Raw genomic sequence first — 18,298 nt, forward strand, 5'->3', positions numbered from 1 at the left:
AATTAATATTCAATACTTAAAATTTTGGTTACGAGATTTGGATGCAACTTCAAATCCACGTTGGGTAAATCTTGAATGTAATTCATTACAAGGGTTTTCTTTGGATTTGGTTTTAGGAATTTGGCTTCCTTTTATTTTTTCTAAATTGTATAAACAAATGAATAATCCAATAGTTAAGCATACTTTACATATATGGTTTCAATTCCGAAAATTTTTTGGGTTGAATCAATTTATTTTAGCAAGTCCTATCTTATCTAATTTCCTTTTTCAACCTTCTACTATGGATCAAGCTTACTTTGATTGAAAAATCAAAGGTATAGTATGATTTCGTGATTTATTTTTGGATAATTTTTTTATGTCCTTTGATCAACTTTCTAATAAATATAATTTACCCAGATCTCACTTTTTAGATACCTACAGGTTAGAAACTTCTTAATTACTGTTTCTCCTAATTTTCCACACTTATATCCAATGGCTATTTTGGAAAAAAATTTAGATTTAAATCTCTCTCGGGTGTTGTAGCAATTATTTATAATATAATTATGAATTTATGTCCTGATGTATCTAATAAAATTAAAACTGATTGGGAAAGAGAACTTAAGATTATTATACTGACTGAAAAATGGGAAAAAATTCTTCAATTAGTTCATCTTCTATATGTGCTAAACATGCGTTGATACAGTTTAAAGTAGTGCACAGGCCTCGTATGTCCAAAGATAAACTATCTCGTTATTACTCTTATATAAATCCTATATGCGATAGATGTCATTCCGAGATAGCTTCTTTAACTCACATGTTTTGGTCATGTCCTTTGTTGGAAAAATATTGGAAAGATATTTTAGATATTATTTCAACGGTTTTGAATATAGACTTACAACCTCACCCAATTACTGCTATTTTTGGGTTACCAATGATAGAATCAAATCATTTAACCTCTTCAGCTCGTCAGATGATTGCATTTCTTACTTTAATGGCTAGAAGATCCATTTTGCTGAATTGGAAAGAGATTAACCCTCCTACTATATTTCACTGGTTTTCACAAACTGTGTTGTGTTTGAATTTGGAAAAAATTAGAAGTGTGGTTTATGACCCTTCCATTAAATTTGAAAAAACTTGGAGGCCATTTATTCAGCATTTTCATATGATGTAATTTGACCATTTCCAAACTTATTTTACTTCTCTGTAGTGTTGGTTGAGAGGAATGGAGTCGTCAACACTAAGGTCTTCTTTTCTCCCATTTTTTACGATGTTAAAACAGCCCAGGTCTTTTTTTTAACTTTAGTTGATTAATTCTGTTTAGATTAGTTTTTTTTTGAGGGGGTTATATATTTTTTTATTTTTTTATTTTTTCATGATTTTTGTCTAGATTTTTTTGTTCTGTATTATTCATTGGTATCCTATATGATTGGGAGTTTTGTCAATTAAGTACTATTTGGTTTTATAATTACTCATGTTGAGTATAACAATGTATTCCCAATAACTTTGTACTATTATTATGTCATGTTTATATTTTATGAAACTAATAAAAAGATTGAAAAAGAAAAAAGAAAGTTAGGGCATGAAGGCATACGGGGAGAAGGTGGGAGATTGGGGCTGAGAGGGAAATGGATCAGTCATGATGAAATAGCAGAGCAAATGATGGGCTAAATGGCCTAATTCTGCTCCTATATCTTATGGTCTTGTCTGAGACATAGTTGCAGCTACATAAAAATTTTTGGTTAGGCTGCACTTAGAGTATTGTGTGCAATGCTTCATTATAGGAAAGATCTGGAAATTTTGGGAAGGGTATAGAAGAGATTTACCAGGATCCTGCTTGGATTGGAAAGTATGAGCTTTCAGGAGAGGTTGGCCAAACTTGTGTTGTTTCCTCTGGAGCATCAGAGACTGATGGGTAACGTGATAGAATCTATGAAATGATGAGAAGCATAGTTGGGATAGATGATCACCATCTCTTTCCTAGGTTGGATATGTCAAAAACTAGAGGACATTCATTTTAAGGTAAAGGGGGGAAAGTTTAAAGGAGATGTATGGAGTGTGGTGGATGCATAGTATTATGCTACCATGGGTGGATGCAGGTACGATATTGGCATTTAAGTCTTTTTCATAGATGCATTAATATGGGGGAGGGATACGTGCAAGAAGAACAGATTTAGTTTAATTTGGCATCATGGTTGCAGTTGGCATCAATTCAGCACAGACATTGTGGGCCAAAGGGCCTGTTCCTGCACTATACTGTTCTGTGTGCTGTAAATTGATTGTATGTACCTTTATCAAACACTAGAATGGTAGGTAATTTTTAAAATTTAGATAAATGTTTCCTAAAAGGTAACCTGTGAAAATTCTAAATTGAATTACAAGAGATATTTCAAAAAATTCACCGAAATTGTTTCCTTATAGTATAGTCAAACCAATGTTGTAGCCTTTGCACAATTACGGCAAATAAGTGACTAATTTTTCTTAAGACTAGTTGAGGGAGAGTAACTGGCTTATAATTCTAGGCAGTGAATTTTACACAACTGCTAAAAAGTACCAGTGCTGGAAACCTGAACCAAAGAAGCAAGGCGAAAGGTTAATCAGCATCTGTGGAGAGAGAAAATAAAGTTGATGATTCGGGTTATTCAAGCTCTTCCAGTTAGGTTTGGTAGAACAAAAGTATCAGACTGAAGAGATTTGAAACTATGGGGGTAGTCTATTTAATAAGTGAGGGAGGGAGATGGTAGTGATTTGTCAGAAAAAAAGCTAGGAACTAGTTTTTAGAAGTGTGATATTCAGTCACATGGAAAATGATATAATTTTAAGAGTCAATGTGATTTTATGTAAGAGGAATTGTGTTTGATGAATTACATGCTTTTTGAGGCTGTCAAATTTGGTTATAGTCTGATTAATAAGTAAGAGGCAAAGGTTGCTATATAGTAGGATTTTAGGAGGCATATGCTCTGGTATTATACAAGGTTATGATGCAAAAATATTGCAAGGGAGCTTTGACAATAATTAACATAATTAAAGTACTGACAACTGCTAAGAATGAACAGATTATTTTTAAGTGGATAATTTCATATATTCCTCATCTATTCTACCTACCACTATTCTGCCAACTGAATTAACTGGTCTCAGTCATTTAATCTTTGTAACACTCACCCATCTTGCTTTGTCCGTCAGCAGAGCTTAGATGTTTTACCCTTAGTCCCCTCTTTTGTCATGGTTTTGGTTTCAAATTGTTGAGGCCCAAGAGCCGATTCTTCTGGGACATCATAGTTCTGATTTGTAATTCTGGAAAAGACCTATTTATGTTAAGTTTTTTTTCTGTCAGTGAATCAAATCTCAATTTGTACAATGCATAACCTCTAATTTCATAGTCCCTGATTTACAAAAACAGTAAATTATTGCTGGATTGAGAAGCCGAGATCTCCTGTGAGAACTATATGTATCCACGCTTGTTAAACAATGAATTCTGTGCTGAGATAGGAGGTTAATGCACTTTCTTAAAGCTTCCATCTGAAATTCGTTAATTCTGAAATATGTCAAATCCAAAATAACCATTCCTGGCATCAAACCCTCATTGAAAATCATAGCATGAAAATTGTTTAAGGCACTTACCCTTATCAGACCATGGTGCTTTGTTGCATTGTATTCCCGCTTGCAAATACATACAGAACAAAAAAAGGAATAGAATAGGAAAGCAACACACAAAATGCTGGAGGAACTGAGCAGGCCAGGCAGCATCTATAGAAAAAAGTACAGTCGACGTTTCGGGCCAAGACGTCAATTGTACTTTTTTCCATAGATGCTGCCTGGCCTGCTGAGTTCCTCCAGCATCTTGTGTGTGTTGCTTGGATTTCCAGCATCTGCAGGTTTTCTCTTGTTTGTAATAAAATAGGAAATCTTGATTGCCTTTGGTTAGCTTCCCTTTTTTTTTGGGTAATCAGGCTATGAATGTACTCCAGCTAATGTTGAAAAAGGATTGGAAGCAGTGAGAGCTTTCCAGTTATCCTTGGTATTTGGTAGTCCGTTCAAGAGACTTACAAATTTAGAGACAAATATTTAAAGTGAAGATGAGAGTGAGCTATGTATTTACAAAAAAAGCATTAATGCTAATGCCCTAATAATTTTGGTAGTTTCTTGCAGCTGACTAACAAGATAATTATGCCTAGTGCCAAGCATTATCTGGACTACATTAACTGAACAAAAAATATTCTAGGGGTTGCAACTGTTCAGATTTACTGAATAGTAACTAATTTATTTTCTTTCATTTATGACATGTAAGCGCAATAAGGCCCAAAGTGCCTGAAGATTCCTCATGGTTGGGCATCTGGTACAAATAAAATCAGACACTGGAAAATATTGTCATGTTTTGATTGTTAATTTAATTTTGAGGTGTACCCAGTGATGGAGCACCCAACAGTATTGTCATGTCCTTAAAAGGCTCCATTTAAACAAATACAAGAACTTCACTTCTGATTAAAACTGTTGTTTTAAGAACATGTGGTCGTTACCTACCATCAGCCTCCGTGTCCAACACATTATCCTCCACAATTTCTGCCATCTCCAAAGAGAACCTATCACTAAACATATCTTAACCCCCACCTGTGCTTTCTGCTGGGATTGTTCCCTCTGGAGTTCCCCAGTCCATTTGTCCTTTCTGGCACTTACCCCCTGCTCCCTGCAAGTGGCCTAAGTGCTACACCTGCCCATACATCCTCCATGCCGAGCCCCTGTCAGTCCTTCCACTTCTCCTGCAAATCTGCTGGGATCGTCTATTGTGTCAGGTCTCCTGATGCGGTCTGGATGGCCTCCAACCTAAAGGCATGAATATCATTTCTCCTCCCCCCCGTTCCCCACTCTGACCTTTTACCTCCTCTCACCTGCCTATTACTTCCCCCCTGTGCCCCCTTCTCCCCTTTCTCCTATGGCCCACTCTCCATTCCTATCAGATTCTTTTGTCTTCAGCCCTTAACCTTTCCCACCTGCTTCGCCTCACCTACTTTCTTTCCAGCTAGCTTCCTTCCCCTCCCCCACCTTTTTATTCTGGTGTTGTCCCCCTTCCTTTCCAGTCCTGAAGAAGGTGCTCAGCCTGAAACATCATTTCCATAGATGCTGCCTGATCTGCAGAGATCTTGCAGCACTTTGTGTGTGTTGCTCTGGATTTTCAGCATCTACGCAATTTCTCGTGTTCATGTTTTAAGAAATGTTCAGCTTGACTCAGTAAAGATAACATTTTGAGTGCCCCTGCTGTATTCCTTTTCTGATGTCTGCTGCACATTGGTTTCCAATACCCTGAGTTGGTTGCTGCACTGAGTGGAGTGTAGCTCCACCTAATGTCCATTGAACAAACTGCAGGTTTTTGAGTGGTTTTGAAGATGGATGTAGTTTCTATGCCAATTGATTTTGCCCTTCCTTTCTGTGTGCCCAAATTTCTCTTGCATGCCATTGTAATTTGGAGCAGAGATTATCATTGATTAATGAATTAGTAACAATAATTTTTGATGTTTTAAAGAAAAAGGTTAAGTTCTGTTGCATATTTATGTGTATTCTTCGATTTACTATTAATAAAAGGACATCACCATTATCATTATGTGCCGTGTCATATGACGTGGGCTATCGTGGTCTTCCTCTCTCTATAACTGAGACAAATTAAAATAAGTGAAGCATTTTAGAAAACCTGTTCAAAAATTATTAATATTAATGTTTTCAGAAGACAACTGAAAAATAACAACATTTCTAAATGGTTATTTACTATCCACATACTGATGTGTACACCAGGTCTGCAAAGATCGTCCAGCATGTTCTCACAACTGTCTAGCTGGCGTCAAGCCAATGTGAGACGTTTCCTGTGAAGACATTTCTGTTGTTGAGTTGTAAAAAAAATCATTCACTGCTTCATTTGTCAGTAAAGATAATCATTACACATCTTTTCATTATGGGTGGGGTTTGAAGAATTGAGCAACATTGCACATCATGTGCCAACAAAATTGTATGGCATCTTGGGTATGTATGCCATAGGTTTGCCCGCCTGATTTACCCTGTTACCCTGATTAGCCAATTATTGTTGCAGAATCAAAGTTATTCAAACATATTATCTAATAACATAAGAAATAGGAGCAGAATTAGGCCATTTGGCCCATCGAGTCTGCTTCTCTATTCAATCATGGCTGGTCCTTCCCCCCCCCCCCCCAGCCTTCTCCCCATAACCTTTGATGCTGTGGCCAATCAAGAGCCTATTGATCTCTGCCTTAAATATACCCATCAAACTGGCCTCCACAGCTGCCTGTGGTAACAAATTCCACAAATATAACTCTCTCTGGCTGTGGGAATCACTCTGCATCTCTGTTTTAAATGGACGCCCCTCTATCCTGAGGCTGTGCCCTCTTGGCCTAGACTCCGCACCATGGGAAACATCCTTTCCACACCTACTCTGTCTAGGCCTGTCAACATTCGAAAGGCTTCAAAGAGATTCTTCCCCCCCCCCATCCTTCAAAATTCCAGCAAGTACTGGCCCAGAGCTATCAAACGTTTCTCATATGATAACCTTTTATTCCCAGAATCATCCTTGTGAACCTCCTCTGAACCCTCTCCAATGCCAGCACATCTTTTCTCAGATGAGGAGCCTAAAACTGTTCACAATATTCAAGGTGAGGCCTCACCAGTACCTTATAAAGCCTCAGCATCACATCCCTGCTCTTGTATCCTTGACCTCTTGAAATGAATGCTAACTTCATTTGCCTTCCTCACCACCAACTCAACCTACAAGTTATCCTTTAGGGCAGGGGTTGGCGACCTTTTTGCCTCTGTGGGCTGGATTGTGTATTAATGAGTGGACAGTGGGCCAGATAAATGCCATAAAAACTTGAAATATGAGAATTATCCATTTAAATACATCTAGTTATGTTTTGCCTCAAATTAATGAATAACACATGCTAGAAAATCATTTGTGCTTAACCAAGGATGCCATTAGTAATCAAAGATCTCAATTTAGTTTTTCTGTCCCACCATTGCTGGTGCCCCATCAGTTGTGCTGCCAATTAGCTTCGACACATTAAGTTTCATTTCTGACATCATTTCCAGCAAAGCTTCAAAAATGTCTGCTCCAGTAACCGTGTCTTTCATAGGAATTAATTGAATAAACTCTTCAAAAATTTGAAAGGTTGAGGTCACTCCTCGCACAAACACTGCAAGTTGAGCAGTGTCTCTCAAGTCTGTACTCTCATCAAGTGCAATTGAAAAAAATGCAATTTGTTGCAGGCATCCCCTTTCATCTGCTGACATTTCTTCAACTCGCAGTGTGATCGTTCTTGCTGACAGGCTGATAGATGCAAATAAAGATTTCTTTTCAGGACAAACAATATCCACCACAGCCAGTAAACATTCTTTGACAAACTCTCCATTTGTAAAAGGCTTCATCTTTTCTGCTATCTGTTTTGAGACTTTGTAGCTGGCACTGGTATTTCATTCACTTTCACTGCTTTTCCAGCACTCAGCGTCTACCTTCCTGCGTTTTGCATTCATTGCCATTGGAATTTTTTTCTTTGATTTTATTTCGAAACGCGAGTTATTCAACAAGTATCGTAGCACATGTAAGTATCTGGATATTTAGCGTGGATTTCTTGTTAAAACACAGTGACGCTGTTTCTGGTTACAAATTTGAATGATCCCATCTGAAAACCTGCGCATGCACAGAGAGTATCTACTACATATTAATAAGGTAGTCTGCTTTCCCATCATTCGTATATACCAGTGTTTGGTTTGGAACAAAACGGAACCTGGGGCCGGTGTAACAAGACGCCATACATATCCATCAGTGTAGTCGTGTGAAATACTCAGAATAAGGAAAAATCACTCGCAGGCTGGATAAGCATAGTATCCCAATATTTGCTCGCGGGCCAAAGGTGCCTACCCCTGCTTTAGGGTGTTCTGCACAAGGACTCCCAAGTCCCTTTGCATCTCAGATTTTTGGATATTCTCCCCGTTTTGAAAATAGTCTTCACATTCATTTCTTCCACCAAAGTGCATGACTATGTATTTTCCAACATTGTATTTCGTTTGCCACTTTCTTGCCCATTGTCCTAATCTGTCTAAGTCCTTCTGCAACCTACCTGTTTCCTCAACACTACCTGCCCCTCCACCAATCTGCATATCATCTGCAAACTTTGCAACAAAGCCATCTATTCCATTATGTAAATCATTGATATACAGCATAAAAAGAAACAGTTAAAACACTGACCCTTGCAGAACACTACTAGTCACGGGCAGCCAACCAGAACCTTCTTGCTGCCTCCTACCAACTAGCCAATGCTTTAACCATGCTAATGACTTTTCTGTAATACCATGGGCTCTTAACTTGGTAAGCAGCTTCATGTGTGGCACCTTGTCAAAGGCTTTCCGAAAATGCAAATATACAACATCCACTGCACCACCTTTACCCATCCTATTTGTAATCATCTCAAAGGATTCCAATAGGTTTTTCAGGCAAGATTTTCCCTTAAGGAAACTATGCTGATTTTGTCGTATCTTGACATGTGTCACCAAGTAGTCCATAATCTCATTCTTAATAATTGACTCCAACATCTTCCCAATCACTGAGGTCAGGCTAAGTATTCTATAATTTTCTTTCTGCTGCCTCCCTCCTTTCTTAAAGAGTGGAGTGACATTTATAATTTTCCAGTCCTCCAGAACCACGCCAGAGTCCAATAATTCTTGAAAGATTATTACTAATGCCTCCACAATCCGATGATTACTACTTTGCTATTTTTTGGAACTTGCATCTGTGCAAAATTTGTTTCTTCATTTAGAAAACCTCAATAAAATCCATATTTCAAAAATACTTTGCATCCTCACAAAACACTTTGGTCTTGAGATAGTGAAAGACACTAAATACTTGCACATCTTTTTTGCATTGTTTCTTTTCCAAGTAACTGCCACCTAAACCCACTTCTGTCTACTTTATATCACTCACGATTTTTCTGTTGTTTCTTTTAAACATGCTAAATTAGATCATACCTCATTGGTCAGCCTATTGACAGTACAAGAAAAAATATATGCATTTTTAAGTCAGCAGGCCAGGCAGCATCTATAGGAAGAGGTGCAGTCGACGTTTCAGGCCGAGACCCTTCGTCCTGACGTTAGTCCTGACGAAGGGTCTCGGCCTGAAACGTCGACTGCACCTCTTCCTACAGATGCTGCCTGGCCTGCTGCGTTCACCAGCAACTTTGATGTGTGTTGCTTGAATTTCCAGCATCTGCAGAATTCCTGTTGTTTGCATTTTAAAGTGATGTCTTCACAGGAATTTTTTAAAAGGAGCTTTTATGTTACAGTTCCCTCCTTGTTTGCTCCAAGAATTAAAGTGGTGCTAGAAAGTTTATGAACACTTTTGAATTTTCTCTATCTCTGCAAAAAATATGACTTAAAATGTGATGAGATCTTCACCGAAGTCCTAAACTAGATAAAGAGAACCTAGTTAAATAAATAACAGAAAAACATTTTTTAAATTTATTTATTGAGAAAAATAATCCAATATTACATGTATTTGTTGGAAAAATTATGTGAATCTTTCGGATTATCAGTTCAGTTAAAGGGGAAATTAGAGTCAGGTGTTTCAATCAATGGGATGACAATCAGGTGTGAGTACGGGAGACCCTGCCCTATTTAAAGAACATAAACCTGAGTCTTCGCTATCAAAGTCTGATCTTCACCACACAGGTTTTTGGAAGTATGTCATGCCTCGATCGAAGGAGATTTCGGAAGATCTCAGGAAAGAAGTTGTTTATGCTCACCGGGCTAGAAAAGGATACAAACTGTTTCTGAACAGTTTTCACTCCAATCCACAGTCAGGCAGATTGAGTACAAATGAAGGAAATTCAACACTGTTGTTACTCTTCCCAGGAGTGGTCAACCAATAAAGATCACTCCAAGAAGAAGGCATATAATACGCCAAGGGGTCACAAAGAACCCCAGGGTAACATCCCTTGCACTGGCTGATGCCAATGTTCATGAGTCTACCATCAGGCAAACATTGAACAACAATGGTGTACATGGCAGGATTATAAGAAGAAAGCCACTACTCCAAGAAGAACATTGCTGTCCGTCTAAAGTTTACTAAAGACCATGTTGGTAAGCCAGAAGGCTATTGGAAGAATGTTCTGTGGATGGATGAGTCCAAAATAGAATTTTTTGGCTTAAATGAGAAGTGTAATGTTTGGTAAAAAGCAAACACTGCATTCCGGCAAAAGAGCCTCATCCCATCGGTGAAACATCGTGGTGGCAGTATTTTGGTTAGGCCCTGCTTTGCTGCCTCGAGACCAGGACGGCTTGCCATCATTGATGACACTATGAATTCTGAATTGTACCATCAAATTCTACAGGAAAATGTCAGGGTATCCGTTCGTGAATTGAAGCTCAAAAGAAAGTGGGTCATGCAGCAAGACAACGACCCTAAACACACGTCAGTCTACCAAAGAATGGTTAAAGCAGAAGAAATTTTACATTTTGGAATGGCTGAGTCAAAGTCCTGACCTTAATCCTATAGAAATGTTCTGGAAGGACCTGAAGCAAACAGTTCATGCAAAGAAGCCCACCAACATCCCAGAGTTGAAGCAGTTTTGTAAGGAGGAATGGTCTAAAATTCCTACAAGCCGATGTGCAGGACTGATCAACAGTTACCGGAAACGTTTGGTTGAAGTTATTGCTGTACAAGAGGTCACACCAGTTACTGAAAGCAAAGGTTTACATACTTTTTCCAACAAATACATGTAATATTGGATAACTTTTCTCAATAAATAAAGAAAAAGTATAATGTTTTTGTGTTATTTATTTAATTGGGTTCTCTTTATCTAGTTTCAGGACTTGCGTGAAGATCTGATCACATTTTAGGTCACACTAATGCAGAAATCGAGAAAATTCTAAATGGTACACAAACCTTTTTTTTAAGCTCTGCTGTACCTACCTAGGTTTGATGCCTTATTACCACTTGCTGGACCTTTGCTAAAATGAATGCTTTGATTTCTGATTCTTAGTAGTGGGTTTCAGATGTGGAATATGTCAAAAGTGTCTTTGATCCTTGTGTGGTGGCCCAACACCAATTAGTCCTCAGTTTTTTAAAATTTCATTGCAATCGGAGAAGTGCATCCTGTCATATCATCGCAACCTCTGCTTGGCTTAGCTTAGGCAACTTGATGCTAACCGATTCAATTGGATATTCCCGGTCTGCAGAGATCAGAGTTAGAGACCTTTTTCCTTTCAGTCCTCTACTGAGAAGAAAAATACCAAATTAAAAAAGTAACATGTAGGGGTTTTCTTTTTAGCAGCATCGATCAGAAATTCAGAGTCAGCATCGGGTGTATTATTACTGACATACAGTATGTTGTGAAATTTGTTGTTTCATTGACCGTTCAGAAATCTGATGGCACAGAGAAAGAAGCTGCTCCTAAAAATGTTGAGTGTGTGTCTTCAGGTTCCTGTACCACCACCTTGATGGTAGTAATGAGAAGAAAGCATGTCCTGTTTGATGAAGGTCCTTAATGACAATTCTTTCCTTTTATGAGGCATTGCTGTTCGTTTATTACTGATTTAATTCCAAGCCTACATTCCTCTCTATTCATTGTACTCTCCCTCTCTGCATGCCTTTGAGAAGTCAATGGTGAATTGTCACCTAGAATGGTTGTGGTTCTTTTGTTGAAGCTGCTCCCACAATGCTGCTGGATGAAAACCTCCAAGATTTAGACCCAGCGACACTGAAGAAGTGGCAATATATTTTCAGCTCAAGATGGTGTGTAACTGGCAGAGGAATTTACAGGTGTAAGGTTGCTATCCTTGTACTTAGATATAGAGTTATGAAGTACTGAAAGGTGAGTAACTCACATCTTCACTGATGAAGCGGGAGGAGAAGATGGCGGCGCTTGCGTGTGTGCAGCTCTCCGGTGAAAATGATATCGTATGCGTTAAATAGGGACAATTCTGATTTGATGGAGAATGGACATGAAAGCACAGAGGAACATCTGAAGAAATTTCTGAAACGCCCGTTCGCTGCTGGTTGGGAATCTTTCGGAGGATAGGCCTCAAAATCCCTGGCCTTGCCTGCTTTTGGCAACCGAGAAGGAGGTCGAATAGCTGGGACAGAGATGGCGCTCAGTTCTCGGTGTCAGAGAGCTGATCGAAGCTCAAAGTTTTCGGATGACTCAGAGTCGGATTGTGGTCGGTATGGCAGGGAGAGTTTTTCTTCCTTCTCCCATCTGCGTGAGATGTGGGACATTTGAGAAACTTTGAACTTTACTGTGCTCATGGATTTCTTCATCAAGTTATGGTATTGTGCACTGTTGTAACTATATGTATAATTATGTGGTTTCGTCAGTTCTTTCAGTCTTGGTTTGTCCTGTGTTTTGTGATATCACACCGGAGGAAATAATGTATCATTTCTTAATGAATGCATTACTAAATGACAATAAAAGAGGACTACGTGTCTTCATAATCATATATTAGTAGGGATTTAGGTGAAATAAATTTTTTTTAGTATTATTTTCTCTCCCATTCTAGAAAGAATGTTTAATACAGGCAGTACAGTTATACAAAACTGATGTAACATCCATACTTAATCTCTCACTGCACCAACAAAAGATTCTAACAAAGTATATATTTGGTCATATATACAGGAAATAGATAGGAAACAGAAACTCACTGAAATGTAGCACACCATGAGCAGAATATAGAGAGTGATGCAGCGCAAAAAGTCTTATGTGGCTGTTTTGGACTGTGATAAGATCCATCATGTGAACATTTTAAAATTCAAATTTTGTCTCTTAAGATTTGGACTGATTAACTTTACTCAATTTTTGTTTTGCAGGTTATGAGGGAAAATGGCTCATCTGAGATTCTAAATAAACTGTATGATACTGCCATGGATAAATTAGAAAGCTTAAAGAAAGATTATGATACACTGAGAAAACGGTACAATGACAAGGTTGCCAATCATAATACTGACCTCAGCCGTTTGGAGCGGATGGAAGAAGAGAATCGGCGTTTCCAGAAGCAGAATGAGATGCTCATGAAGCAAACAGATGCTGCTGTTGTAGAGAAGACATCTGTCCAGCAACAGTATTTATCCACACTGAAAAGGTGAATGGTTATCCTGATGCACAGTGGTTCTAAGTTCTAGCCTGATGTGTTGAAAAGTCATGTAGTTTTAATTAAACTTTGAGTCACTTTCTTAAAGTTGCTTAGCACATAAATTGACACTTTGACTCATCACATCCATGCTGACCATTGTACCTATCTGTGTGCTAATCCCATTTGCCCACGTTGGGTCTGTATCCTTCTTTCCTTTGGCTATTTAAGTGCCTGTCTGGATGCCTCTTAAATGTTGGGGTTGTATCTGTTCTCCATCACCTCCTCTGGCAATATTTTCCAAACAGCATTCGCTTTCTGTAGGGCAAATCTTATCCATCAGATTTGCTTTTAAATTTCCTCATCTCACCTTAAACCTGTACAATCTTATTTTACACACCCACACCATGGAAAAAGGATTCTTACTATCTCCCTTATCTATGCCTGTCATAAATTTTATACTCTCTCCAGTCAGCCCTCAGCTTCCTGAATCCATGTATACTACCGTACTATTTTTCCTTTATTTTTTGCTCTCTTTATGCACTACTTATTTTATATCTATATAATTGTAATTTATATTTTTTTAAGATGTATCGATGTACTGCTGCGCAAAACAACATAATTCATGATATATGTCAATGATATTAAACCTAATTCCTTTAATCAGGGTACACGAACCAAGCCTAACCTATCTCCTTTCATTACTAAAGCCTTGCAATGCAGGTAACATCCTAGTGAATCTACCCTACACATTCTCCAGAATAGTCCCATTTTCCTATAATGTGGAAACTAGAACTGCAAACAGTATTCCAAATCAAGTCAAGTCTAAGTCAAATCAAGTCACTTTTTATTGTCATTTCGACCATAACTGCTGGTACAGTACACAGTAAAAACGAGACAACGTTTTTCAGGACCATGGTGCTACATGAAACAATACAAAAACTACACTGAACTATGTAAGACAACACAAAAACTACACTAGACTACAGACCTACCCAGAACTGCATAAAGAGCACAAAACAGTGCAGGCATTACAATAAATAATAAACAAGACAATAGGCACAGTAGAGGGCAGTAGGTTGGTGTCAGTCCAGGCTTTGGGTATTGAGGAGTCTGATGGTTTGAGGGAAGAAACTTTTACATAGTCTGGTCATGAGAGCCTGAATGCTTCGGTGCCTTTTGCCAGATGGCAGTAGGGAGAAGAGTTTGTATGAGGGGTGCGTGGGGTCTTTCATAATGCTGTTTGCTTCGCGGATGCAGCGTGTGGTGTAAATGTCTGTAATGGTGGGAAGAGAGACCCCAATGACCTCAGCTGACCTCACTATCTGCTGCAGGGTCTTGCGATCGGAGATGGTGCAATTTCTGAACCAGGCAGTGATGCAGCTGCTCAGGATACTCTCAATACAACCTCTGTAGAATGTGGTGAGGATGGGGGGTGGGAGATGGACTTCTCAAAGCCTTCGCAGAAAGTAGAGACGCTGCTGGGCTTTCTTTGCTATGGAGCTGGTGTTGAGGGACCAGGTGAGATTCTCTGCCAGGTGAACACCAAGAAATTTGGTGCTCTTAACGATCTCTACGGAGGAGTCATTGATGTTCGGCGGAGAGTGGTTGCTCCATGTCCTCTTGAAGTCAACAACCATCTCTTTTGTTTTGTTCACTCTTGCTGATGAGACCCACCACAGTTGTGTCATCGGCGAACTTGATGATGTGGTTCTAGCTGTGTGTTACAGCACAGTCGTGGATCAGCAGAGTGAACAGCAGTGGACTGAGCACACAACCCTGGGGGGCCCCCGTGCTCACTGTGATGGTGTTGGAGATGCTGCTTCCAATCCGGACTGACTGAGGTCTCCCAGTCAGGAAGTCTGGGATCCAGTTGCAGAGGGAGGTGTTCAGGCCCAGTAGGCTCAGCTTTCCAATCAGTTTCTGAGGAATGATTGTGTTGAATGCTGAACTGAAGTCTATGAACAGCACTGGAACGTACGTGTCTTTTTTGTCCAGGTGGGTTTGGGCCAGGTAGAGGGTGATGGCAATGGCGTTGTCTGTTGAACAGTTGTGACCGTATGCGAACTGCAGTGGGTCCAGTGAGGAGGGCAGCAGGGTCTTATGTACCTAATGACGAGCCTCTCGAAACACTTCATGAGGATGGATATGAGTGCAACGGGACAGTAGTCGTTGAGGCAGGACACTGAAGACTTCTTCGGCACGGGGACAATGGTGGTAGCCTTGAAGGACGTTGGAACGATGGCGCTGCTCAGGGATATGTTGAAGATGTCAGTGAGAATCTCTGCTAGCTGGTCTGCACATCCTCTAAGCACTCTGCCAGGAATTTTGTCTGGTCCAGCAGCCTTCCGTGGGTTGACCCTGCACAGGGTTCTCCTCACATCGGCCACGGTAAGACACAGCACCTGGTCATTTGGAGGAGGGGTGGTCTTCCTCACCGCCGTGTCATTTTCCGCCTCAAAACGAGTGTAGAAGTTATTCAACGCATCTAGGAGGGAGGGATCACCAGTACAGGCAGGTGGTGTTGCCTTGTAGTCGGTGATGCCCCGAATGCCCTTCCACATGCGCCACGTGTCGCCGCTGTCCTGGAAATGGCTGTGGATTCGCTGAGCGTGTGGACGCTTTGCCTCTCCGATGGCCCAGAACAGTTTGGCCCTCGCTGTTGTTAGGGCTGCTTTGATGCCTGCTCTGAAGGCGGAGTCACGGGTCCTCAGCAGCGCACGCACCTCCGCGGTCATCCATGGTTTCTGTTTTTTTTTTGTTTCAAAATATACTTTTGAATTTTAATGTGGCATGGGCCAGATTAAAGTGGCTTCACTATGCTACCCTATCCACCATAGCACCATAGCACCTCATACCTCACCACACAACCTTATCTCTCCCAGGCCCATATATACATCCACTAGTCCTACCATCAAGCCTAATGCTAAGGTCCAAGGGGGCAGACACCCCCACTCACCCAAGGGACACCCCGATTAACCCTGGGCACACCCCTACAAACCCGCAGCCACTACACTACCCTATTTACCAGAGTCCCACATCCTGACCACACAAAACTCCACAACCTTATCTCACCCAACCCCACATATACATCCACCAGCCCTACCCCTGAACCTAATCCTAAGGTCCAAGGGGGCACACACCCTCACTAACCCAAGGCGAACCCCGATTAACCCTGGCCACACTCCCACAAACCCGATGACTTGTGTAAGGATCCAGTAAAGGCAAGTGTTGGACCTGGTTAATGAAGGCATGGGCCAAATCAAAGTGGCAGGGTTGCATGACACTGTATCTCAAGTGACGAGATCAAGAAGCACAAGAGGGCTGATTCGCCCACTGCCCGAATAATCTCAGAGAATCACTGCTTTTGGAACACAAACACAATGCAACTGATACTATCTGAAAACTGTTTGCTTAAAGCACAGTGTAGTGTCTAATAGCTACGCAAGTGCATGTGATTGACGCAATTTAGAAAACTGCAACAGACTCCTGTTCTCAATTAAGCAGCATAGTGTCCTAAATAAACAAAAGGAATCCTGGCTATTTTCTCAATTTGTTTTTGTTCTTTAAGAGTTGTCCCAAATAAGTGTCTACTCCGATTAACTGGAGCCCACTGTAATTTTTATTTTGTGTTTAAAGGTATGATTCAGTACAGCATGAATTAAGTAAAGCAACAGTACAGAACAAAGAACTCCAGAGGGAAATGGAACGATTACAAACTGAGGTGACCAGATACAAGACGTTACAGCTGAAAGCAGTGAAGGATGCAGAGAAATACAAGGAAGAAAGGGATACGGTGCTAAATGAATATCGACTAGTCATGAGTGAACGAGATCAGGTACACAAGGAGATTGACAAACTGCAGACAGAACTGGAATTGGCTCAGGGTCATCTGAAAAACACCTCATCAGAGAGAAAAGTGGCTGGTGAAGAGCTTGAAGCTCTGAGACAGGTAAGACCTTAAGGCACCTTCCTGCTCCTTAGTATTCATTCTAGCACTGTGGAATCCCTTAAAATATTCTTGTTCTCATTGTCTACAAAGTCTTCAAGTGGAAATTGTATTATGACTTCAAAGAGGGACGTGAGTTTCTGATTGAACTGGGTGATTACTGGGCTCTTTGTTGTCAGCTGATATTCCAACCACTGCTGGAGAGGGAGCTTGGAATTGCTAATTCTGTGAGGTGATTTGTTTTAGTGTTTTGATTAAAAATTTGAAAAACTGTCAGTAGTAGAATGAACATTTGGAATTTGTCCTCTTAGAATGTCAGAATCCAGAATTTAAATCTTTACCCATCTGGCTGTAGGAAAGCTGCATGTAACTTTTAAAATTGTTATGCAAACTGCTGTGTAAATGCAATGTTCTGACAGTGAAAAAGATCAAAAATAAAAGGTGTTTGTGATTATATGAAAGGAATTAAGATTTTGTGAAGAAATAACGAAGTAAAGCTTGAATTTTTCTCTCATTCTATTAGCAATTTCAGTTTTAGGATGAAAACATCACTATTGTTTGGAATTTGAAAATACCTGAATTTATTAAACTAATAACAATGAATAAATTCAGTCAAGAAATAAAGTGGAAAATTCAAATGCTTAATGTATATGTGCCCTCATTGAGGCTTTTGAGAGAGTTGAGCTTGACTAGTTTATTTTTCTATCCTTTCCCGTGGTGCAGGGCTAAAATGCAGTTTCGCTTCTGAAACAAAAGTTCTAGGTGGAGAAATATCCTTCATTATTGGTGAGATTTTCAAAGAAACAATTTGAGCAAAGCAGTGTCAAGGCAACTAGAGTCATAGAGCACTACTGCATAGAAACAGGCTGCCGAACTATTATTGTACCTCGTCCCATTTGACCTGCATCCAGCCCATAGCCCTCCATACCCTTACCATTCCTTTTACTTATCTAATTTCTTCTTAAATGTTAAAATCAAATCCACATCCACCACTTATGCTGGCAGTTTGTTCCACACTGTCACTACTCTGAGTGAAGAAATCCCCCCCCCCCAACCCCACCCTCATGTTCTCTTTAAACATTTCACTTTTCACCCCAAACTCGTAACCTCTAGTTTTAGGAAGAGTGGCATCCTTATGTTCATAATCCTCAAATTAATTAAATTACTGTTTCTGACACTGGCACATTGACCTTTAAGCTTCCATGATTAGAAACTGGATGGAGTTCTGTATTTTTAAAATAGCCATTGGTGCAAAGAAGT

The 18,298-nt window shown here is 39.9% G+C and overlaps 1 protein-coding gene across 7 annotated transcripts in view; it reads left to right on the forward strand.

Moving 5' to 3' along the window:
* dlg5a (discs, large homolog 5a (Drosophila)) overlaps positions 1–18,298 on the forward strand; it is a 235,166-nt gene that overhangs the window by 124,557 nt on the left and 92,311 nt on the right. For all 7 annotated transcript variants that reach the window (XM_063070421.1, XM_063070424.1, XM_063070425.1 and 4 more), the window contains exons 7-8: positions 12,830–13,101; positions 16,729–17,041. In XM_063070421.1, the coding sequence (XP_062926491.1) occupies positions 12,830–13,101; positions 16,729–17,041 (585 nt within the window). The remainder of the gene's footprint in view (positions 1–12,829; positions 13,102–16,728; positions 17,042–18,298) is intronic.

The sequence above is a fragment of the Mobula hypostoma genome, chromosome 18, assembly GCF_963921235.1.
Source record: "Mobula hypostoma chromosome 18, sMobHyp1.1, whole genome shotgun sequence".
Taxonomy (NCBI): domain Eukaryota; kingdom Metazoa; phylum Chordata; class Chondrichthyes; order Myliobatiformes; family Myliobatidae; genus Mobula; species Mobula hypostoma.